Source organism: Petaurus breviceps, unplaced genomic scaffold, assembly GCF_028583685.1.
Source record: "Petaurus breviceps papuanus isolate PSGF00001 unplaced genomic scaffold, PetGlider_PUasm1.0 90535, whole genome shotgun sequence".
NCBI classification, from domain to species: domain Eukaryota; kingdom Metazoa; phylum Chordata; class Mammalia; order Diprotodontia; family Petauridae; genus Petaurus; species Petaurus breviceps.
Window position 1 is genome coordinate 3,404,993 of NW_027187270.1, and position 24,981 is coordinate 3,429,973.

General features: G+C 44.2%; 1 protein-coding gene across 5 annotated transcripts; it reads left to right on the forward strand.

Annotated features, from left to right (window-relative positions):
• Positions 1–464: 464 nt before the first annotated feature.
• Positions 465–14,976, forward strand: LOC138142127 (zinc finger protein 34-like). 5 transcript variants are annotated; one of them, XM_069063101.1, is made up of 7 exons: positions 465–571; positions 1,625–1,727; positions 2,353–2,431; positions 2,915–3,041; positions 8,308–8,427; positions 12,032–12,204; positions 14,851–14,976. In XM_069063101.1, the coding sequence occupies exons 3-7, from the start codon at positions 2,384–2,386 to the stop codon at positions 14,863–14,865; spliced, it is 483 nt and encodes a 160-aa protein (XP_068919202.1). In that variant the 5' UTR covers positions 465–571; positions 1,625–1,727; positions 2,353–2,383; the 3' UTR covers positions 14,866–14,976. The 5 variants fall into 5 exon arrangements, with proteins under 5 accessions (XP_068919202.1, XP_068919200.1, XP_068919204.1 ...); XM_069063099.1 differs by having other exon boundaries at positions 465–559; XM_069063103.1 differs by having other exon boundaries at positions 465–559; positions 12,032–12,179.
• The last annotated feature ends 10,005 nt before the right edge of the window (positions 14,977–24,981 follow it).

The following is a 24,981-nucleotide window of genomic DNA, read 5'->3' on the forward strand; positions in this document are numbered from 1 at the left end:
ACGCGAAGCCCCGCCCCTGCGACACACCGAGGCCCCGCCCCTGCAAAACTCACACGCGCGCGCGCGCGCGCGCACACACACACAGACAAGTGGCCCTTCCCCCACCCTCTGCGCCACGCGAGGCCCCCACCCCCTGGGCATAAACGCCCCCTCCCCCGCCCCCTGAGCCTAGCGAAGCCCCACCCCTGCGACAAACGAGGCCCCGCCCCCTGCGATACACGCGCCCCTCCCCCGCCCTCTGCGCCAAGCGAAACCCCACCCCTGCGACACACGAGGCCCCGCCCCCTGCACCACATGTGTGCTCTTCCCTGCCCACTGCGGCACCCAACGAACCCGCCCTTTGCGCCACGCGAGGCCCCGCCCCTGCGCCACACAAGGCTCCGCCCCCTGAGCCACACGAGGCCCCTCTACCCCACCCTCCTGCTCTCTGCGCCACGCTAGGACCACCCTCCCCTTCCCGCCCCACAGTGCCGTTCGAGGCCCCCCCCCCCTGCGCCGAACACCGGTTCCTCCCTTGCTCTCCATTCCACACACTCCTTCCCAGCAGGAGGTGGGGCCGGTCAGTCTGGAGGTGGGGTCAGTTGGGTGGGAGGTGGGGTTGGTCAGTAGGCTCTTGGGATGGACAGCTCCCATTTTCACCGCTGTTCCCGCTGTGTCTTTCGTCCTCATCTTAATCCTGCCCTTGCCTTTCATCTCATCCGCGCTTTCCCTCGTGCTTTTTCTACCCCTCTCGCCCCGAGGGAAGAGCCTTAGTCTGTGAGTCAGGAACCCCGGGTTCTGACCCTCTCATTCAGGATAAACTCATTCCCCGCCTAGCCTCAGTTTGCCCTTCTGTTAAAAGGGAGCCAAGTCTACTAGAGGATTATGGACAGGAGCAGATTTCACTGTATGCTATATGGCCCTTCTGGATTTAGACCAACCAGCTTTCTACCAGGGGTAGGGAACCTGCGTCTCCAGGCCACATGTGGCCTTCTAGGTCCTCTGGTACGGGCTTTTGACCGAGTCCAAGTTTTACAGAACAAATCCTTTAAGGAGATTTGTTCTATGAAGTTTGGATTTTAGTCGAAGGGCCGCACTTGAGGACCTAGAGGGTCACATGTGACCTTGAGGCTGAGGGTTCCTCACTCCTGTAAATCTAAACCTTGGAGTTTAGAACTGAAAGGAAAGAGCCTTATAGGCTACTGAGCTGACCCCGCCCCCTCCTTTTTGTAAAAAGGAGAACATTTCTTAGGCCCTGAGAGAGAAGAGGCTTTGCCTAAGATTCCACAGGTAGCAAAGTAGCAAAGGTGGGATTCACACTTAGAACCTCTGACTCCAGATTCACTGCTCTGGTAGTCTGAACAATAAGTGTGCCTGGGGTCTCCTAAGTCAGTAGGGTCAAATTCAGATAGAAGCTGGGGCCACTAATTGTTATATAAGGATCCCTGGGGGCTTATTGACTTAATTTTAAAATGTAATGTTATCTATGTTTTATTGTATTTTCATTTTTTTTTCTTAAATATTTCCCAGTTATTCCAATTTTATTCTGGTTTAGGCTGAACTCGGGAGTGTTGTGGGTCATCTGCTGCCAACAAGCCACGTGTTTGCCATGTCTGATGCCTAATTGTACCCCTTCTCTCCCCAGGACACCCTCGGACATCCCAGGAGACTGATAACAGGAATATTCCATTCCAGGGGACTACTACAGAACTTTCTTGAGACTTAGTTTACTGATCCAGGACTCACAGGTTTTTGGGGGTGGTGGGGCCCAGGGGGTGAACAATAACATTATTGGGGTGGTTAGATGGCACAGTGAATAGAGCAATGGTCCTGGAGTCAGAAGGACCTGAGTTCAAATCAAATTGACCTCAGACACTTAACACTTACTTAGCCATGTGACCTTGAGCAAGTCACTTAACCCCAATTGCCCTCCAAAAAGCAAAAAAAAACCAAACCCCAAACAATAACATTATTATTAATAATAACATTATTGTTGAAGAAAATTGGGAAGAGATGTTCCTGACAACACCAAGGTTAGATTTCCCTAAATAAAGCAAGTGTTTGAGGAGGCAGGAGGGGATATTCTAGATTCATAAAACCTGGGGAGGACCTGGTACTCCTGTCTCCACCTTCCCTGCTTCCATTTGTGCCTGTAGACTAGCTCTCCCTATGCTGTGTGGGGAGAACACCACATTTTAAAAATAGATGCATATATTTAGCAAATGCTAATTGATGTTTGAGATATGACAGAATTGCTGTTCTCAAGTTCCTCTGGAGTTCTCTGTGGCTGGCAAAGGGAGATCCCAGCAATGAAGCGAGAGGATTTGCTTGAACTCACTCCTGGCTTTCTCTTCCCTTCCCACTATACATTAGGTTTCTCTTCTCCCCACCTCTCCCAGGAAACATGGGAGAAGAAATGATAGGAACTACTGACCTGACTGTCAGGTCTCAGGTGAGCTCTGCTTGACTTTGTCCTCATCTCTGATGATTGAATGTGGCCGTGGCTCTTTCCCTCAGAATTACTGTTCTTTCCCTTTCACTCCCACTATCAAGTAACACCCTTAAATTCTAGCTTCTTTCCTCCAGTCTGTTTCCTTCCTCCCAAGCATCTATCAATCATCTACTATGAAAAATCCCTTGCTTTTGCCATCTGACTTTTAAGATTTTCACAGCTATTTTTTCGGATATTCCTACTCCCATTTTGTCAAAGGGAGATGGGTCTAAGGAGCCTAGGATTTGTCTGAGGTTACACAGAACCAGCCCCCAGGAGGATTCCTGCCTTCTACTATGGGTGGCAGGTCCATTGTATCCTTAGCCCTCAGAGTCACTGCCGTCCAAGCTCTGGAAACACTTCTCCAGGCTTTCTGGTACAAAACGACTCTTGTCTTCTGTCATCCTGGAGTGATTAAAAACAAACAACCCCCTGTTGTTTAAGGTTATTGTGAAGTTTGAAGATGTTGCAGTATACCTCTCGAAGGAGGAATGGGAGCTACTGAGCCCTGATCAGAAGAGACTGCACAGGGAGGTGATGCTGGAGAATTACGAGAATGTGGTCTCAGTGGGTAAGAATGTCACTTTGCTCCTTTTTCTACCCCCTACCTAGGACTTAAATTGGGCTTTGGTTTTGTTGGTTAACAAAGGTAACTAGTAATAATAGCAACGTTTAAGATAGTGCTTTGAAGTTTGTAAGGCATTTTACAATTACGATCTCATTTGATTCTCACAACAACCCTGGGAGGTAGGTGCTTTTATTCTCATTTGGCACATTGGGAAACTGAGACAGACGGGGGTTAAATGTCCCAGAAGCACACAGCTAGTAAGTGTCTGAGCCAAGATTTGAACTCAAGTCTTCCTGACTCCAAGCTAGAATTTCTATCCATCATGTTTGACACTGGGCCAGGCAAATTAGGCTTTTTATTTTTTCTTAATTCTCTCAATTTTATTTTAAAATATTTCTATCTTTAAAGAACAGGTGTTACCTCTGTTTGTAATAATAACTAGATTTAGTAAGATCAAGAGTTCACAAGCAATGTACCTTAAAAGAATCATCCTTTTGCCTTCAGGGTAAATCCCCAGTAGTCAAACAAGTTCCTAAGCTGTTCAGTGAGTTTGTGCCTCTCTGCACAGCTCTTTTTTTTTTTTTTTTTAAAGCAATAGGGGTTAAGTAACTTGCTCAAGGTTACACAGCCAGTTATTTCAGGGTGTGGGTGCTAAGTATCGGAGCCCAGATTCGATCTCAGGTCATCCTGACTCTAGGGCGGGCCAGTGCTCTTACTCACTGCGCCATGTGGCCGCCCCATAATTTGCCCAAGGTTACATGGCTAGTTTGTGTGTGTGTGTGTGTGTGTGTGTGTGTGTGTGTGGGTGTTAAGTGTCTGAGGCTGGAACGGAACTCGGGTCCTCTTGACTCTGGGGCATTTTACTCACTGTGCCACCTAGCTGCCCTCTTCTGCACAGCTCTATAGGTATATTATGTACATAAGGGAGTACTTATTTTGTTAGATGAAGATGACCAAAAAAACCTCAGTGGTCTGGCTCTTCCAGGAGCTCCTCAGGACTGCTTGTGGATGACTGAGGCAGCTACCCTCACTTCTGTGTGTCTCAAAAGGTTAGGGATGTACCCTCTTTTGTGTAGGCAGCAATCCCTCCTTGCCAAACAAAAAACTTCTTTGGGAATTTTCTTTTGAAAAAAATCACAAAAATTAAATGCATTTGTTAGAGAATTACAGATAATTATAATTTCATGTTATTTTTAAATTTTTTAATGAACCTCCTCACCCCTATTTATTAAAAAAAGAAAAGGAAAACAAATTCCTTGTACTATGCACAGTCAAACAAAATCAATTCCCATGCTGGCCATATTCAAAAATGTGTGTCTTGTTCTACCTATTTTTTCTATCGTTTTTGTTTTGGGAGGTGGGCAGCAGGCTTCATTATGAGTCCTCTGAAATCATGGTGGGTTATGGCATTGATCAGAGTCCTTAAGTCTTTCAAAATTGTGTGTTTTTACAATGTTGTTATTGTACAAATCATTCTTTTTGTTCTGCTCACTTCATCATGCATCAGTCTTCCTAGGTTTCTCTGAAACCATCTCTTTTCTATCATTTCTTAAAGCACAATGGTAGATCAATAAGCATTTATTAAGGGCCTACTATGTGCTATGGATTGTGCTAAGCAATAGTATTGTGTTACATCTATAAAGCATGATTTGTTTGGTCATTCCTTAATTGATGGGCATCTGTCTAGTTTCCAGGTCTTTGCCATTACAAGAAGCTGCTATACTTTTGTATATATAGGACCTATATTTTACTCTTTCTTTGATCTCTTTAGGGTATAGACCTAGTAGTGGTATAGCTGGGTCAAAGAGTATACACAGAATATGTGTGGGTCAGGGTGAAAAGGTATGTGACTTTTTGGACGTAGTTCCAAATTGCTTTCCATAATGGCTGTAAAAGCCATTATTGAACTTCTTATAAATGTGAATTAATTCCTTATGTATCTTGAAAATGGGACCTTTATCCCTGATAATTTGAAAAATGATGACTTTTGTTTCATACAAGTTATATTTCCTCATACACCTCTCTCCTTCTCCTCCCCCTACATTCACTAATTGGGTGCTCCTGGCTCCCAACTGAGCCTTTCATTTTAACATATTAAAAAGAGTTAAGCAAAATCAACCAAGAGTGTCTGAGAATGTGCCCAACTCCCCCCTCTCTGTTGAGAAGAGGGAAATGATTCACTCTTTACCCTCCAGAATCAAGATTAATCACTGCGGTTCATCTGAATTCGGCCCAGTCTTTTTCATTCTCCTTCTCTGGACATTCTCCAGCTTTGTTATTTCTTTCTTCAGGTTTAGTGATGAGCAGTTAAAACAGTATTCTAGGTTTAGACACACCATGTTTGGTTACAAAGACAATCTTAAGGCTAACTTCCCGAAAGCTATTTAAATAATTTCACCAAGATGTGTCAAAGGATATGACAGGCAGTTCTCAAGGGAAGGAGCCCAAACTGTCTATAGCCATATCAATAAATGCTCCAAAGCACTAATAAAGAAGTGAAATTAAAGCATCTCTGAGGTTGCAGTTCATACTTGTCAGTGTGGCAAAGTTGATACAAAAAAAATGACAAATATTGAAAGGATATCCCAAGAAAGCAGAAAAGGTAGATCCTAGATAAGGGCTGGGGAACCTGCAGCCTCAGGGCCACATGTGACCTTCTAGGGCCTCAAGTGTGGCCCTTTGACTGAATCCACATTTCACAGAATAGATCCCCTTCATAAAAGGATTTATTCTGTAAAACTTGGACTCAGTCAAAAAGCCTCACCCTAGGACCTAGAAGGCCACAGGTGGTCTTGAGGGCATAGGTTCCCCATCTCTGTCCTAGATGTAAACAGTGTTTGAAGCAGGTCTTTTTCTGGTTGCAAAGATCTGGAAGCTAAAGAAGTGTCCAGCCCTTTCCCCACCACTTCCCACTGGATTGGCTTTGGGACTAACCTTATGCTGCTGCCCTCTCTTCTCACCATATGAGATGGCAACCAGCTTCTTGGTGCATGAAAAGATCTGGTTTGACAAATTCAAGTGATGATGCAGAGAGAAAGTTCTATGAGCAGATGAATGGTCCTGTGCCTGGCGATTCCCAACAGGAAAACAGCACCAGTGTGATTCTCTGTGACATTTCCAGGGCCAGGGAGAATATCCAGAAATTGCTGACTGGAAGCGCAAACACCAGTTCTTCCAGTGGTTCCAGTGGGGGCCATAGTGAGTTGGGTCACCAGAATTTCCAATCTAGAGGTAGAGAACCAGAGCCTTCAAAGTGTGATTTAGAATCTATAACTCACAATCTCCAAGCTCAAAATCCGGCTGTGTACCCTGGAGAAATGCTCCCCCTCCTACTGCTCTCTGGCTCCTCAGACTCAGCTACCCACCACTCTATACAGATGGATGGACTGGTCTGGGGAGGCTACTGGCTGGTGCCTGGCAGAAGCTACATATCCAGTGCGTGGTAGAGGACGACAAGGTGGGCACAGACATCCTGGAGGAGGAGATCACCAAGTTCGAAGATTATGTGCAGAGTGTTGATATCGCTGCTTTCAACAAGATCTAAAAGGCCCCAAATATGTGTGAATCTAACCAAAATAAAGGCTGAGATTTAAAAAAAAATGTCCATCAACTGGGGAGTGGCCAAACAAGCTATGGCATATGAATGTAATGAGATAGTGTTGTGTTATAAGAAACGATGGAAGAGGTAGTTTCAAGGAAATCTGGAAAGATTTGTATGAACTGCTGTAGAATAAATTAAGCTGAACCAGGAGAGCAATTTACGTACTAACAATACAATATTGGAAAAACTTATGATTTCGAAAGACTTAGGTATCAATGCAGTGACTCACCTTGATTCTAGAGGACCGGTGATGAAGGCAGCCACCAATCTTTTGATGGAGAGGTGGTAGAGTTAAGGTGCAAAATGACACACCCTTTCGGGTTCGGGTTTGGGACAATGTGGGAATTTGACTTGCTTAACTATTTGTTACGAGGGTTTTATTTTTTCCCTTTTAATGAGAGGTGGAATGGGGGTCGAGATGGGCGAGAAAGAAAATAAATGCTTGTTAATTGAAAAAAATAATAAAAAAGCAATATATGAGCATTTGTTTTTTTAAAGTGATCAGGAAGACCTAAAAATGCATGTTCTTTGATTTCGGAAAGGCATCAGCTGATAAAAGGATATGACAGAACTTTACAAAATCCTCAAGACCATGAATAGAGGGAAAATGTTTTTCCTGGTAGATTAAAACTAGGGACTTGAAATCTTGAAGCTTGAAAGGGAATTTTAGAACAAAGAAAAGAAGCCCAGAAAGCTGAAGAAGGGAGCAGACACCTTGCGGAAATGACTGGCCTCAGTTCGTTCTCATCGATGCTATATAACTCATGTCCCCGATATCCCGGAACCTTGGCTTTGGAAGTCACCTCGGCTTCCGTCTAGTCTTAAGGCTACTCCTGCATAACAGCTCCCATTGCTAACAAATTTCACCTTATGTGTGGCAGTGCCCTGCCCCTTTCTAATAAGGGTACCATTGAGCACGCCACCCCACTTTCGATAAAATCTACCTAAAAGTAAGTTTTTCAGATCATATTTTATTCTAATAAAATTAAGACTATTACAGATGAAAATGATGCCTAAGCTTCATCGTAAGGGAAATGGGGGATTCTTTGACACACACGTGAGGAGGGTGTGCACACCCAGCTTGGAGGGTGGCCACCGCTCACCTGTGTAGAAGAACAAGTTAGAATGAAATCCTAACAGAGAGGTAGCAAAGTACAACAGAAAGAGCACAGGCTTTGGAATCGAAGGATTGGGTTCACATCCTGGCATTTATACCTGTTTGACCTTTGGCAAATTGCTTAACCTCTCTGGCCCTCAGTTTCTTCCACTGTAAAATAAAGAGTTCCTTCTAGCTCGATTTCTATGCTCTATGAATCGATGAAGTCTTTGGGATACTTTGTTGTTTCTAAATAGCTTGACCAGAGCCAAGAGAAATGGCCCGAAGGCTTGTTCTTTGATGGAGGGCCAATAGAACCATGCCTTTAAGGAGTTAAACATGTTTGCCATGAGATTTCTCTATTGGAATGCTAGCTTAAATTCTAGGGGAGGGAAATACTGCCTCCCTTCCCTCAGCTCCCGAATCTCCCCCTGGGCTTTCCTGTAAGAACCGTTCTAGATAGTCTCTCCCCCCCCCCTCCCCTTTTGCCCCCTGAGTATTCTGGACAGGCACCGATCTCTGGGATGACTGTATCCCTCACCTAAACTAGACGGTGCTGCTTACTTCCCTAGGAACAGGAATCCTTCTTAACAAGCCAGCGATGATTGTGCATCTGGAACACGGGGCGATGGCATGGAGCTTAGCTCTGCAGAGACCTAGGAAGAAGAGACAGAGCCGCCGCCGCCGCCGGGGTGAGTGAGGGCTAGGCCGGGCCCACTGCAGCTCAGAGTCAGGGGGAGAGGTCCTGCTCTGAGGGGGTGGGAAGGTGCTACATAGCTTGGATATTTTGAATGGGAGAAGCAGGCCTCTTGCCCAGTATATTGTGTGCTTGGGGTGGATCCCTTTTTGTGAGCAGGAGGCTGATTTCTGTGTGCCTTGTGGAAGTGAATGAATGTATTTGTGAATGTTGATTTGTAAATGTTGAACCGGGGGCCAAAAGCTAAACAATGGACAGGAACACAGCCCTGGTGGGGGGGAGGGGAGGGGAGGGGAAGAATGGTTAGAAACTAGTGAAAGGAAGGGAAGCAGCATTATTAGGACATGGGGGTTAACCCAGGATCTAGAGCTAGCTCTGGGGGGCAGGCCTTTTATTCCATTTTTACAAAGGTGAGTGTGTATAATCGGTCTCTCTCATTTCTGAAATTTATAGAGGTATTCTGTGCTGCCCTCAAAGTGGACTAGCACCCCACCTCCTTATGTTCCATTGACTTTGCTTTTATTCAGTGACCCAAGGATACATGCCCATGGCCAGCTGGGCTCCTGATGCCCCAATCTGTGTCTGTCACAGTTCCCCAAGGGAAACGAGTCCTGGGACAGGTGACATTGTGCCCACGGCACCCACCTGTTTAAGTATTCCTGGGACTGGCTTGGCCTTTGGTTTTATCTCTGAGGGTGTGCCTCCTTTCCCCCCTCCTCGAACCCTTGAACTTGTAGTACAATAAATTTCATCCCTAAATACCTGACCTGGGCAAGATATTCTTGATTCCCCTCTCTTGAGAAGGGGTACTAAATGAATAAGGCACAGGGGTGCTGGTTCCCCCCCATTGTTACCCAAGTGATTGGAAATGAGGCTTCCTCAGCTACTGCCTCTCTAGACAGGGTCCACCATAGTCTGCCTTTCTGTGTGTCTTGCCTACTTAGACACTGACAAGAACTTTCCCCTTTCACTTCTGCATCTGATGTGTTCCCTTTTCTCTCCATCTTTCTTAGCATATCCTCAAAAATTTTTGTGTCGATCCTTACCTTGGTTCCCTTGCCAGTCTCCCAGCTCTATTTTTCTGAACCTCTAGTCTTTTGCCTTCCCCCAGCTATGATGGCTTCCTTCCTTCCTTCCTTCCTTCCTTCCTTCCTTCCTTCCTTCCTTCCTTCCTTTCTTTCTTTGGGGGGAAGATAGCTCTCTTTCTGATCTGTGCCCACTTCAGCCTTTGTTTTGGTCTGTTCTCTCCTCATTACTCCACTCCCCTCACGAATTCCCTTATTCTTGGTTTGGGAGTTCACTTGGAGAGTTATCAAAACCATGTACTCCCAAGAGGTATCCATGTCATTTGAATGAGTCTCATGCTGTGGATCCATTCTTCCCAAGTACAAGCATTTATTTCAATGCCTACTGTGTGCCACGCCAAAGGCTACCTACACAAAGACAATTGCCACTCCCAAGAAGCCTTCATTTGAATGGCGGAGATAATAAGAATGTTGTTATGTATATATATTTGTGTAGATGTATATGTACATAAGAAGTATATGCAAGATAAATTTCGGATAGGGATTAATGGGACCTGTGATTTCATGAATGTAGGGAATGCCCAGATAAGGAAACACTCATGCAGGCTGGCACTCACTCTGCAGCCAGTTGCTCTGGGTACTGAGGGATGTGTCTGTGTCAGAGGTAGGACTCAAGCTGAGGGCTTCCAGACTCAGAGGCCAACTCTTCACCACCTATACTAATACAAAGTAGCTCCATACAAGGTCAGTGGAGGGGATGGAGAAAGGTTTCATGGAGAAGATGGTGCTTGGGCTTTATGCAGCAAGAGGTCAGGGGGCAGGTATGGTAGGGGGAGTACTGGCCCAGGAGGCCAGACAGCTTAGGGCCAGGTGTTATACAAGAGCTGGGGAGGATATCCAGCCGGGAGGCCAGTTTGGCTGGAATGTGAACTCCCAGGGAGGTCGGTTTGTTTCAGTCTTTCCATTAGTGTACCTACTTTTATGTCACGCTGTAGGTGCTTATTGTTTTACTGCTTTCAGGTAAGTGGGCTGGGGGCGGCAGTGAAAGGGTGGATAATGGGCAACCCAGGTGGAAAGAGGTTGAAGCCAGATCAGAAAGGGCTTTCAATGCTAGACAAGTTTGCATTTTATCCTCCAGGCAACAGGGGCTACTTAACATTGTTGTGCAGGGGAGAGACATGGTCAGACACATGTTTTAGGTATATCAGTTTGGCAATTCTGTGGAGGATGGATTGGAGGGGAGATACTGGATGAAGGGAGACCAGTTTAGGGTTAGAGTGGGGGGATTTGGAGTGAGGGTATTAATGCAACCGTCCAAGCGAGACATGATGTGGACTTGAACTGGGGTGGAGGTTGAGTGAGTGAAGAGAAGGAGAAGGATGCAAGCGACTGTCCTCAGCTTCACCCCTAGTGAGAAGCACTTTCTTTTCTTCTTTTTCTTCAAACACACCTCATCTGATCTTGTCCCAAAGCAAGGAATAAATGTGATTACATAGCCCCTTCATGTGTACAAAAAGTTTTGCTGCAAGGGAGACAGTGCAAATGTTATTATCTTCATTTTCTAGATGACTTATGTCAAGCAAATGACTGGTTCTTGGTAACACAGTATTTGGATTTTAGGACAGAATTTGCCCCTGGGGCTCCGATGTACCACAAAACTCCCTTCTGTTGTTGTCATTCAGTTGCTTTTCAGCCATGTCTGACCCTCCGTGACCCCATTTGGGGTTCTCTTGGTAAAGATACTGGAGTGGTTTGCCATTTCCTTCTCCAGATCATTTTACAGATAAGGAAACTGAGGCAAACAGGGTGAAGTGACTTGCCCAGGGTCACACAGCTAGTGTTTTCCAACTGTGCACCATGTTTTATCATATACAGTGATAGGTATTCTTTCATTTTTGTGGCAGTGCCTACGTTTCATCACTCACAAAATAAATACCAGGGGTGGGATGGCATCCTGGATATAGCTGAGGGCTTTGGAGTCAGGGAGACCTGGGTTCAAGGCCTTCCTCTAGCACTTACCAGCCTTGCAACCATGGACAAGCCACTTAATCTCTCTTAATCTTAAACTGTAAATTACAAATGAGTTGATGATCTGCATTGGTGGAGGAAGTTTCCATGCCAGTGAAATCACAGGTCTGGACCAGTTAAGTAAAGGAATACATTAACAAAAGCAAATGAACCTAAATTAACCTCACTTCCTCACCAAAGAGAAATCCTTTCCCTCAGATCTTTCACAATGAAGAGATGTACTATTTGAGGACTGTAGTGGCTTTGCTGCCATCCTTCCTCTGAGTCACTCACATCCCACCCCCCCTACTCTAAAAACAGATGGCCAAACTCTCAGAGCTTAGATGATGGTGTGGTAAGAAGAACTGGTTGGTTGGTTGCCATTCTTTGTTCTTGAAGAGGGCCAGAACAATGTTAGTGTCAAGGTACAGTGTGTCTGACTGTGGTTGATTACACCATGAGCTTGGATGAGCTCCAGAGGCTCTACCCCACGTTGGACACAAATAGTCCATATAAGAACTGATGTAATATAGGGAACAGTTTATTATTTTCTCTTTGTCATTTCAGGTGATGGGACAAAGGCTAAAAATAAGGCCTGTAATCCAGAGCAGGAAATTAATGAAGATATAGGATCACAAAGGATGTTGTCAGCAGGAGTCTCGAGTGCTCTTGTCGAGGGCCCACAGTTTCCAGAAGGTTCTGACTGTGAAGGCAGGTTAGAGCTGCAGCAGGGAAGCCCGGTAGGCAACACACTCAGATATGCAAATCTTACCCACAGGAATGGCCCTGCAGAGGAGAGAGGCCAGGAGTTCCAGGAGCGGGAGGGGTGCCAGGATCTGAACCTCAAGGTTGTTACACACCAGAGCAGTCTTGCAGAAGAAAAAAATCGGACATGGGATTCTCCTAACCGGGGGCCCAGACCAAATACAGTGGCCCTCAGTCAGCAGTTAACTAGTAATGAAGAGGAACCCAATAGCCGAGGGACAGCAGGCAGTGGGCATTCAGGCCTTAATCACAACCAAAGTAGGAACACGTCATATAAATGTAATGAGTGTGGGAAAGCTTTTGCAGACAACTCACACCTTATTCGACACCAAAGAATTCATAGTGGAGAAAGACCCTACAAATGCAATGAATGTGGGAAAGCCTTTAGTCAGAACTCAGTACTACTTAAACATCAAAGAATTCACACTGGGGAAAAGCCCTTTGAATGTAATGAATGTGGAAAAACCTTCAGAGGAAGATCAGGCCTTGTTGAACATCAGAGAATTCATACAGGAGAGAAACCCTATGAGTGTAATGAATGTGGGAAAAAGTTCCGAGGGAGATCAGACCTGATTCACCATCAGAGGATTCATAGTGGAATAAAGCCCTATGAATGCAAACAGTGTGGGAAAGGCTTCAGAGGGAGCTCAGGCCTTAGTCAGCACCAGAGGATTCACAGTGGACAGAGGCCCTATGAATGTAAGGAATGTGGGAGAACCTTCATAGGGAGCTCAGGCCTTAGCACCAGAAGATCCATAGTGGAGAGAAACCCTATGAATGTAATGAATGTGGGAAAGCTTTCCGGGTGAGCTCAGATCTTATTAGACATAAGAGAATTCATAGTGGAGTAAGGCCCTATGAATGTGAGAACTGTGGGAGAACCTTCAGGTTGTGGTCAGGCCTTAATGACCATCAGAGTATTCATACAGGAGAGAAGCCTTATACTTGTATTAAGTGTGAGAAAGCCTTCAGGGGCTCTCTGATCTTACTAAACATTGGAGAATTCATACTGGAGAGAAACCTTTTGAATGTAGTAATTGTGAGAAAAGCTTCAATAGGAAATCAGGCCTCATTCAGCATAGAAAAACTCACAAAGAGTAAATGAGTCTAACAAATAGCAGAGAAGCTTCCATCAGGCTTGTTTTGTTGGGTCCCAGAGAATATATAGCAGGGGCTGGTTCCATAAAAGATTCAAACTGTTTCACAGGCAGAGCTTATGTCTCTGATTTGTTTCATAGGGCAAGTAAGTGCAATTTTGGATTAGCACCTAGTAAAGAAGTTTTGGCATTGCTATGTCAAAATGGTGACCAGGGGATAGTTGAAAGACAAAGCTTCCCCCACAAATCCCCACTCTTGCCTTCAGTCTACTTCGGTGAGGCCTTTGCTTGTGATTAGTCTGTTGTTAATTGCTTATTGTCTGTCTGCCTCTAACCCTACATGCTCCAAACCTAGAAAACAATTTTATGCCCACGTGCTTCCATCTCCATGTTGCCATCTCTGTCAATGCCAGCACCATTCTTTCATCAGGCTGAAGTCGTCTCCATTTCAAACAATTTTCATGACTTGTATCTACTTATGTGGGATATTTCTCTAGATAAAATATAAGCTCCATAAGGCAGGGACTGCATCATTTTGACTCAGTTGCTTGGTATGTTTTGTGTCTGGCTTCCCAATCTGATTTCTATTCCCGTTCAAGGTCACCAAGCACTTATTAAGCACCTACTCTATGTCAGGCATTGGGAGTACAAAGATGAAAACTCCAAGTAGGGACCGCCCTCAAAGAGCTTATATTCTACTAGAAAGATACAGCAAATTTACAAATAAGCAAAGTACAAGGAGAGGGAGGTAGGAGAGAGGATCAAGGAGACTCCACAGAGAAAGGAGCTTCTCATCTGAGACCTGAGAGGCAGAATGAGGATGGAAGTCAGCCCAGGCATGGGGCAAATGCACAGAAGGAGGAAATGAGGGGGCAGCTAGTTGGTCAGTTTGACCTTAATGTAGAGTTCCCAAAAGGGAAGCATAAGGTCAGAAGGGTGAGTGGGATTCAGTATACAGAGGGCCTTGAATACCCTAAAATGTTTCTCACATGCTTGCCAAAGGTCCAGCTAGAGCTCTACTTCTTCCCACTGATTATTCCTTTTTCTGACCTCTTGTACCATTTGTTTCTGTAACATTTTAGACATCTTTTCATTGCTACCTACAATTCTTTGAGATCAACTTAGTTTTCTTTGCTATTATTTTATCTCCTAACAAAACGGGCAAAACCTTCAGTCCCATCTCCCCTCTGAAAGTCCACATTAGGGGAAAATGCAGGTGTTAGAATGGAAGCAAGGAGACTGTAAGCTCCTGGATCAGTCACACAATGGTATTTATTGGTCAGACTAGATTGAGCTGTGTTCCTCTATGTTCTCTCTACACAGACCATGGATTCTAGGAATGAATGCTCCGTTGTCCCATCATGGCCATTCCTGGTATAGTACCAGGAGAATATCCATGGGCTAGACAAGGTCCAGGATAGCCCTGGGCTCACTCCTTACAGGAAAGGTGGCTCTTTTTTTCCAAACTGTAGGATGTCTGCTCTGAGGAAGAGAGATAAATAACAATAACTATTCTCATTCCAGGCCTTCTCCAAGTAAGGAGACCAGAATGTAAGGAGATAGAAATCAGACAGGAGATGAGAAGCTAAACAGCAGAACGTCTGGTCTATTGTTGCTTGACTTATAAAGATCTGCATCTTATGTATGAAACTTTGTGGTTGTCTCCACTCATTAATTTAATCTGTCTTTATTCATCTCTTCACAAACACAAATTAGTATCCTAAGCTGAGGATGGAGGAGGGTGGCAGCCAAACTATGCAACTTCTTCAGCCTTTCTTGGAACTCACACAAGACATCGGCTGGCCTGGGACTCCCCAATGGGCCTAGCCAAATCTAGCACCTTGACATAGCATGCCATACCTGTTAAGGACATCCCCTTGCCCAGTGTTCTCCCTAAATGAAACAGATCTGGAAAGAGGCTTATTTATTGGCCACCATTTGCTTCAGCTCCAGGGCTTGACACATCCTAGCCTTGTCATCTTCTCTCTGGGAGGATCTCTCCCTGCTTGGAGATCCTATTGGTGATACTGGAAGAAGTACCATATTTGGTGTCAGAAAGTCTGGATTCAAATCCTGACTCTGATTCTGCTACTACTTATGTGACTTAACTTCCCTGGGTAGATATCCACATCTGTAAAATGATCTATAAGGTCTCTTTCAGCTTCATATTTAGGACACTAAGATCCACTGCTACTATAAATCCCCACCGTCTAAACAGGTTACCACACTAGCTTTTCACTTGAGGGGAAAAACAAATAAAGAGGAAGCACCAAAGATTCACACTTTTGCCACAGACCCTGCTTTTGGGCGGGGTCTCTAAACATAAGCTTCTCACCAACACTTGGCCCAAATGGTCCCAAGGTTCTGGTTTAAAGGGACCAACTTCTTTAGGGGGTGGTTTGGGGTGAGGGGAAGGGTTTCACTGATCCCTGTTGTTTTAATTATTTAGGATTTCCAATTGTTTCTGGATTCTGTATATCACTTTTTTTTTTTTGCCTTTTGGAGGGCAATTGGGGTTAAGTAACTTGCCTAAGGTTACACAGCTAGTTTTTTTTGTGTGTGTGTGTGTGTGTTAAGTGTCTGAGGCCAGAACTGATCCGGTCCCGGCACTTTACTCACTGCGCCACCTAGCTGCCCCTGTATATCACTTTTGACTAAAGTATGTTCAGCATAAATGTGTATAGTTAAAAATTTTCATTTGGGAAGAATTGCAACATCACATAAGATGCGAGACAGATTAAACAGAGAGTAAGAGGAGAACTATGAATGAGAACACAATACGTAATGAATCAGGAAGAAAAAGCGACTTAGGTAAGGCTGGAAGGAGAAGGGAAGATGGTAAGGAAGTCAAGCAAAGCCGGAAATTTGAAGAAATTCCAGGCAAGTCTCGGTACAGGTAGGGGATGAGGGTAGCTGAGAATATGTGGGCTGGACCGTTGTTATGGTCAGCTTCAAAGGTAAGATCTACACATCCTTTCAAACAAACCAGACAGAAAGCTTCTATGTTTTTTGTATAACCAGCTTGGGGAGTGGGGTGGGTGTAGGGGTGGCTCTGACTGGGCCAGGCAGCTGGCCAAAGCAGGATTCTACAGCATGCCTTAGGTGGTGGTGAATGGGACCTGTAGAAAAAGCAGGAATCTCCCCATCTAAGTAATACCAGCAGTCGACTCAACTTCTGCAGTTGGCATTATGATTCTATTTATGTATAGTGTGGTGGAGAGAATGCTGGATTTGGAGTCAGACAACCTCTGTTCAGTTTTTGAATAACTACTACCTGTGTGCCTTTGGGCAAATCATTTAACCTTTCTAGGCCTCAGTTTCCTTCTCTGTAAAATGAGGGGGTTAGACCAGATGACCTCAGGTAGCTTCCAGCTCTGTATCTCTGATCTCCATAGGCTAGTCTCTGTTCAGCAACATTTTCTTTATTGCTTTGTACTCATTTTAGAAGAGCTAAAACACACTGCCCTGCACCTCCCCCCGCTCCTAAGTGCTGGGATGTCAGGCACATAGGAACAAATGAGCTTAGCTCTATTTCATGGATCCTCTGGTAGAGAATGATCATGAGGAGAACAATGTCCTGGTTTCACTCCCCTCTCTGTCCTTGACATTGCTTCAGCAGCTGCATTCTCCCACATTGCAATGGGCTCCACACAGCAAATTCAGGTGAACAGCTGGATAGGTCCTTCCATGTAGGCAGGTACTGCATCTGTAGGGGGCCACAAAAGCCAGTTCCCAACCTCAGGCCCCTTGTGTGTGCCACAGCTTCAGGGGCTATCAGCAGTTGCAACATCAACCCCATCCTCACGTACCAGTGACTTACCCTCCCTCCTTCAGGGGTGGCCCATTGCCCCCCTACTGCTTTCATCACTTTGTGACTGTCCAGCTAGTTATTCACCCTTGGGAATTCTTTTCTCCCAGGGTTGGAGTTGATGGGATGCATGCAGAAGTGAGGGGGAACACATCATGCTCAGGATTTTGAGGTGAGCAACCTGGGTGCCAGAGAGGAACCCCACTTACTTGACCTGCAGACTCCTGAAGAGCAGTCCAGGTGTCCCTGAGTCTTTTCCTTCATTGGTCTTAGGGAACTTCACCATCACTCCCATTTACGTGTGCTTTACATGCCTTAGCTCAGCCCTTGCTTCAGTCATGCAGCTATTCCTTTTCTCTATTTTGTAGATGAAGATGCGGGCCCTGAGAGGATCATAACACTAGTTAATGACAGAGCTTGGGCCTAGTCTTTTAAGGTCTTTCCACTACCTCTCAATGCTCCTGTCCATACTTCATTAACCCTCATGCATCTCTGACACCCACCCTGCCCCTCACCTTCTTTCCAGAGGTAAAACTGAGATTTCATACTCTTAAAGTAATAAAAGGTGGCGGGGGGGAAGAAGGGGGACAATGTCATTAGGTAAAGGAGATATTTTTTATTTTCTTTTTTTCTTCAGTAATGTTGACCAGTTTACTGGAAGAAATAATTAGATGTGTGCAATGATGCTTTCAACATTTCCACCTAGTTCAATGCAAACAGAAGCAATCTGCTTAACAATCTGAGGGACTGTGTTGATTAATGGGACATTTGAGGAACAGAGTCCCAGTCTTGACTATTCACCAGTTGTGATCCAAAGTGTCTTAGTGGCCACTCACACAAGTCCCATTCACTTTGGAGTTCTTTTCCTCTAAATCAGTGTACACCTTCTCAAATGACTTAGCATTATGCCTTGTGAGGGTGGTCCTAATTTGGCGAATGAATGGTCACTACAGGTTCCACAGGTGTCTTGCTGATGATTGGGAATGCCATAGCTGCAGTGTGACCATCAGATTGCCTTATTCATTTATTACTCAATGAGAGAGAAAGGCAGTGAGTTTGGAGGATGCAAGTTTCAGTGATGGGAACTTTCCCAAAGAGTTGTAGTTATAGGTCCCTCCCCCATCCTCTACTACCTCCTCCTGTGTGGGTAACCTTGGGCAAGTCATTTAACCTTGTGGGGCCTCAGTTTCCTCATCTGGCAGGTGAGAGGGTTAGACCTGGTGATATCTAAGAGCTCTTACCATTATTAAAGAGCCTTCCCTGGCAAAGACCCACCTATGCTGACCAATTCTTTATTTTTCCTTCACCATCCAATGGTACTGGCAGGCACACATCTTTTTAAATTTATTTTTTATTTTTTAATTTTTTTAAGCAACTGGGGTTAAGTAACTTGCTCAAGGTTACATGGCCAGTTATTTCTGGGTGTGGTGCTAAGTATCTGAGCCTGGATTCAATCCCCAGGTCATCCCGACACTGGGGCCAGTGCTCTTACTCACTGAGCCACCTGGCCGCCCCTCGGCAGACACACATTAAAAACTGATTTATCATTTATCTAAGCACCTAGTAACATACTAGGTACCTTGGGGTAATTGTTGTCCAGTCATGTTCAACTTTTCATGACCCCATGGACCATAGTATGCCAGGCCTCCACAATCTCTCAAAGTCTGTCCAAGTTCAACTAAAACAGGAGAAAATCTGTCATCTTCCTCACAAGGAGCTTAAATCTAATTTAGGAGACAAGGTCTAGTTTCCTACTCTTCCATCATGAAAGTTGATATGGGATAATGTACTTAATAGTTCAGTCAACATGAAACTGGTCCACTGTAGCATTATGCTTACTTTTTGCTGGAGAAGTTGTTTTTGGCTGTATACCCACATCCTTTGACTTCTAGAATATCACATTTGAAGTTCTACTCCTTTATATTGATAGCTATTAAACTGTGTGTGATCCTGACTACGATTCCTAGGTACTTGAATTCTTTTCTTCTGGCTGCTTGCAATGATTTTTCCTTGACTGTGAAGCTCTGCATTTTGGTTGTTCCTGGGAATTTTCATTTTAGAGTTTCTTTCAGGAAGTGACTGGTGAATTTTTTGTTTCCATTTTGCCCTCTGAGATCTGGGCAGTTTTCTTTTAAGATTTCTTGAAATAGGATATCTGGCCTCTTTTTTTTTTTGGTCATGGCATTCACATAGTACAGTGATTCTTATATTTTTTCCTCCTTGATCTGTTTTCTAGGTCAGTTGTTTTTGTTATGAAATTCCTCACATTTTCTTCTATGTTTTCAGTCTTTTTGCTTTGTTTTAATATTTCTTGTTGCCTCTTTGAATCACTGGCTTCGAATCACTGGCTTCTATCTGGTCCATCTTAATTTTTCAGGGAGTTTATTGCTTGGGTAAGGTTTTGTACTTCTACTGCCAAGTTTATTAACTTTCTAATTCTTTCCTCTATATCTTTCATTTCTTTTCCAAGTTTTTCTTCAAGCACTCTCATTTCATTTATGAAAACATTTAAAACTTTTTGTAACTCGTGCTTCATCTTTTCTAGGAATTTTAGTTGAATTTTTGCCCAAACTGTGTTTTTTCTCTGAGGCTTTGCTTATAGATATTTTGGAGTCAATCTTTTCTTTATTTCTTTCTGTTTGTTTGTGTCTTGAGTTTTCCTGCCACCACAATACCTCTACGGTAGGGTTCTTTTTGTTTGCTCATTTTTCCAGCTTACTTTCTGGTTTTAGACTTGATGTTAGGGCTAGGCTTTGCAATATTTTTGGAGTTAAGATCTGGGTTGGTCCTATTGTGTTCTTGGGGTACTGAATGTTGTCTTAAAGATCTCAGGCTGTGCTCCTGAAGTGGTTTGATCCAGGGCAAAGTCTGATTACTACTCTCCTGCTCCGAGCTCTGCAAGTTCTTGTTTTGGGTCTGGGCCTGAGTAGATTGCTACTGCACTTGGTTCCTCTCAACCAGCTGGAAAGTTTTGTTGATTCAGTGACAATTGCAGGCTCCCTTTTCCTTTGGCATTCCTGCCTTGCTTATTCTTTTGGAAGCTGGTTTAAATGCTGGAACAGAAACCCTTCTCTCTTCCTGGGGCTTGAGCCACACAGCTTCTCCCTGTTTCTGAACTTCTTCCTTTCTCCATATACCACCTGAGGCCGTCAAGCTGGGATGGACAAATGGCCCATTGTGGCTTTCTGGATTTCCCATCAGGATTCAGTCAAGTGCATTGTCTAGATCTGTTTGGAAAGTTTTGTGTAGGGTAGTTCAGCTGGACTGCTTCTATCATCTAGGCTCTACCTCTATTGCCCTGTGCTATTTAACACTTTTTATCTGTGACTTGGATAAAGACACAGATGAGACGCTTATCCAATTTTCAGATGGCACAGAACCAGTAGGGTTAGCCAACAATGTCTTCTACCTGAGTACTTCACAAATACAAGCTGGGGAGAGCATGGCTAAATAACTTTGAAAAAGATCTGGACGGCCCTGGAGTCAGGAGGACCTGAGTTCAAATGCGGCCTCAGACACTTAACACAAAAACTAGCCGTGTAACCTTGGGCAAGTCACTTAACCTTAATTGCCCTCCAAAAAGCAAAAAAAAAAAAAGATCTGGAGGTTTAGTGGAGTGTGGATTCAATATAAAGTTGAATCACAAAAGCTGTGTAACTTCCAGGAATAAAGAGGTGAGTCTTAGATGCATCTTAGAACCATATGTTTGCTGCTGAACACCACAATTTAGAGAGGGTTCCAATACATTGGAAAACCTCTAGAGTAAGCTAACCGAGATGGTGAAGGGCCTTGTCTCCATAGTATATGATGCCTTATTAAAGGAATTGGGGGTGTTCAACCTGGAGAGAAGACTCATGGGACCATGACACCTGCATTCAAGTATTTGTAGGATTATGGTATGAAATAGGGACTATATTGGTTCTACCTGACCCCAGAGGGAAGAACCAGGAATAGTGGGTTGAAGTTGCACCGAGGCAGGTTTAGGCTCAATGTGGGAAAAATGTTTTCCTAATAATTCTAGCTGTCCCCAAATAGAATGGAATACTTGGAGTGGTAGTGGGCTCCCCCTCACTAGAGGGCTAAAGACCATTGATCTGCTATGATTTGGACTAGATGACCTTTGTGTTTCCTTTTAACTCTAAATTGTTGTGACTCTGCAGTTATTGGAATCACTGCCACAAAGAATCCTCAGTCCAGGACTCTGGGGTTTGGGTGGCAAATTAAGGACCTGCTGGAAGCACCAGGGGCCTGAGTGCTTGTCCAAGGCACTCAGTGATTTTCCACCCTCCATACTTGTTATTTCTGAACTTCCCTTGAGTCTTCATACCCTGGAGTCCTTGATATGGGGCCTGGAGAAGGGGTAGGGGATGGATGGGTGAGGAAGCTGATAATGGGGCCTTTTGTGTTCTTTTACTTCTTCCAGTAAGAACTGGGTTCAAGTCCTACCTCTGGCTGCATGACCCTGAGTAAGTCACTTTGTTTCTCAGCACTTTAGGAAACTAAGACTCCTTGTAGCAAAGGGGCAGACTAGCATTGGTAGAGAGAGTTTCCTCACTTGGTAGTCCCAATCCCTAGCAACATTTCATTTCATTTGATGCATTACTTAGTGTCTCTGAAGGGCTGGTAGAAGGAGTTGGGTTAACCAGAACCTTTTACTATAACTTCTTTTAAAAAATTTTTTTGTCTTTATTAGTTTTTCTATAACTTCTTGCAAGAAGATTGCAAAGAACTTTCCTTTCCTACCCTATGAGGTAAGTAGGTAGGCAGAGAATATGAGGGTATATATCAGTGCATGCATAATGTTGTAAGCACAGTATGAAAACTTCAAATTCACGTTATTGACCACCCCTCACACATGGCTTTCATAATCCTTGAGAAGGCCATCTGTGCTTGGTATCTCCACTTCTTTCCTCTCAGTCTCTTCTTCCCTATGCAATCTGGCTTCTGACCTCATTCAACTAAAACTCTCCTTTCCGGAGTTGCCAAATCTAAAGGCCGTTTCTCAATCCTCATCCTTTTGGAGGTGACCTTCCTTCTCTGAAACCTGTGGGCCTATCTTCTGGATAATAGTGCCTCTCTGGGTTTCTTTGACTCTGCCCTCTCTCTTCATCCACCCGACCTCTTGGATCACTCTTCAGTCTCCTTTGCTGTATTTTCATCCAGGTCGTTCTCACTAACTATGGGCTAGTTAATGGCTCTGTTACAAGACTTTGTTCTTACTCTCTTCCTTTTTTCCTTTACTCTATTTCTTTTGGTGTGTTCATTAGCTGCTACGGGTTCAATCATTATATCCATGCAGATGATTCTCAGATCTACTTGCTAACTTCTCTCCTGACCTCCAGTTTTGAATCACAAAATGCCTATTGGAAATCAGTCAATCAATAATCATTTATTAAGTGTCTACACATGTACTGCTTAATGGAGGTGGGAAAAAAAATCATGTAATTGTTTTGATTGGGTCAACTCTCCACAGCAGCTCTTCCTCTTCAGACCTTTTCATCCCTCCTGAAACTTCCCATGGCTCCCCTTCCCCCTACTTTCTTTTAAAAACCTTGCCTATTTTACAGGAAAAAAGTGAAGCTACTCAGTATGGCCTATTCACTCTTCTTCCTTCTTCTCTTCTATCACTCAGATGCCTTCTGCCATTGTCTCCTCCTTCACCCATGTTTCACATGATGAGGTGACCTTACTCTTTATCAAGGCTGACTCCTCTACTTATTCAAGGCATCCCATACCAAGCACCTATTAAGCCAGACACTGTGCCAAATGTTGGAGATACAAAAAGAGGCAAAGGACAGTCTCTTCCTCAAGGAGTTTCCAATCTAATGGGAGAAATAATAAGCCAATAAATATGTACAAAGCAAACTACATACAGAATAAATAGGAAATAATTACAAGAGGGAAAGCACTGGAATTCAGAGGTGTTGGGGAAGGCTTCTTGTAGAAGGTGGAATTTAAATTGAGACTTAAAGCCAGGGAGGTCAGTAGTTAGAGTGGAGGAGGGAGTGTTTCAGGCATGAGGAACAACCAGAGAGAATGCCCAGAACGAAGAGGTGGAGTGTCTTGTTGATGAAACAGCCAGGAGACTAGTGTCACTAGATTGAAGAGTACATGTTGGGGAGTAAGGTGCAAGAAGACCAGAAAGATAGGAGGGAGCTAGGTTATAAAGGGCTTTGAAGGCCAAATAGAGCATTTTGTATTCGCTCCTAGACCCAATAGGAAGGCTCTGGGGCTTGTTGAGGGATGGGGGCGGGCAACATGATCAGACCTGGGCTTTAGGAAAATCAGTTTAGTGGCTGAATGAGGGATAGACTGGAGTGGGGAGAGACTTGAGGCAACCCACCAGTAGCTATTGTAATAATCTAGGCATGAGGTGAAGAGGGCCTGTTTTAGAGTAGTGCCAAGTGTCAGAGGAGAGAGGATAGCATATTTAAGAGATGTTGCAAAGATGAAATCGATAGGCCTTGGCAACATTTGGATATGGGGGGTGTGAGAGAGTAAGGAGTCTGGAATGACTCCTAGGTAGTGAACCTGAGGGCCTGGGAGGATGGTGTTGTTCTATACAGTAATAGGGAAGGTAGGAGTGGGGAGGGTTTAGGGGGAAAGATAATGAGTCCTGTTTTGGATGCATTGAGTTTAAGATGTCTATGGGCCATCTATACAAGATGTCTGAAAGGCAGTTGGAGATTCAAGATTGGAGGTCAGCAGAGAGATTGGGATAGGAAAGGTAGATTTGGGATAGAGAAAAGAGATGGTAATTAAAGCTATGGGAGTTGATGAGATCACTAACTGAAGTAGTATAGAGTGAGAAGAGGGCCCAGGACAGACACTGGAGGGACATCTATGGTTAGAAGGCATGAGCTGAAAAAGAATCCAACAAAAGAGAAAGAGAGGGAGTGGTCAGATGGGAAGAGAAACAGGAGAGAGAGGTGTTCCAAAAACTTAGAGAGAAGAGAGCATCAAAGAGGACAGAGTGATCAGCAGTGTGAAAGGCTGTAGAGAGGTCAAGGAGGATGAGGACTGAGATAAGGCCATTGGATTTGTTAACTAAGAAATCAATTAGAAACTTTAGTGAGAAGAGTTTTGGTTGGATTATAAGTGGTTAAGAAGAAAACAAGAGGAGAGAAAGTGGAGATACCTATTGTAGATGGCCTTTTCAAGGAGTTTAGCTACAAAGGGCAGAAGAGAAATAGGACCAGAGATGGAAGGATGAAGTGAGAGCTTTTTCAGGATAGGTACGTTTGTAGGCCATGGGGAAAGAACCAGTAGAGAGGCAGATATTGAAAATAAGTGAAAGAGTAGGGATGACAGAGTGGCAGTCTGTTGGAAGAAATGGGATAGTATGGGATCCCTTGAACAAGTAGAGGGTCAGCCTTGGTAAGGAGTAAGGTCACCTCATCATGTGAAATGGGTGAAGGAGGAGACAATGACAGAAGGTATCTGAGTGATAGGAGAGAGGAAGAAGGAAGAAGAGTGAATAGTGAATAGGGCATACTGAATAGCCTTAATTTTTTCCCTGTAAAATAGGCAAGGTTCTTAGCTGAAAGTAGGGGGAAGGGGAACCATGGGAGGTTTCAGGAGGGATGAAAAGGTCAGGAAGAGCTACTGTGGAGAGTGGAATAGTGAGTTGATAAGAAATGTATAGTAGGATTGCCTAGCAACAGCGAGGTTTATTACATAACCAGTTGAGGTTATGTAATAAAATGTCATATAAATAAATATAATATAGATAAAGGTAATATAAACTTTTAGTGGACCAAGTCAAAACAGTTACATGATTCTTCTTCTGCCTTCATTTAACAGTATGTGTGTAGGCAAAAAGGCAACAAATGGTTGGAAAGATCTAA

Excerpts from the sequence above, each read along its gene's own strand:
- LOC138142127 (XM_069063101.1), top strand. The coding sequence starts at position 2,384 with ATGGGAGAAGAAATGATAGGAACTACTGACCTGACTGTCAGGTCTCAG. Across the intron at positions 2,432-2,914 it reads ACCTGACTGTCAGGTCTCAG|GTTATTGTGAAGTTTGAAGA; the intron begins GTGAGCTCTGCT and ends CTGTTGTTTAAG. Across the intron at positions 3,042-8,307 it reads CGAGAATGTGGTCTCAGTGG|GAACAGGAATCCTTCTTAAC; the intron begins GTAAGAATGTCA and ends TTACTTCCCTAG.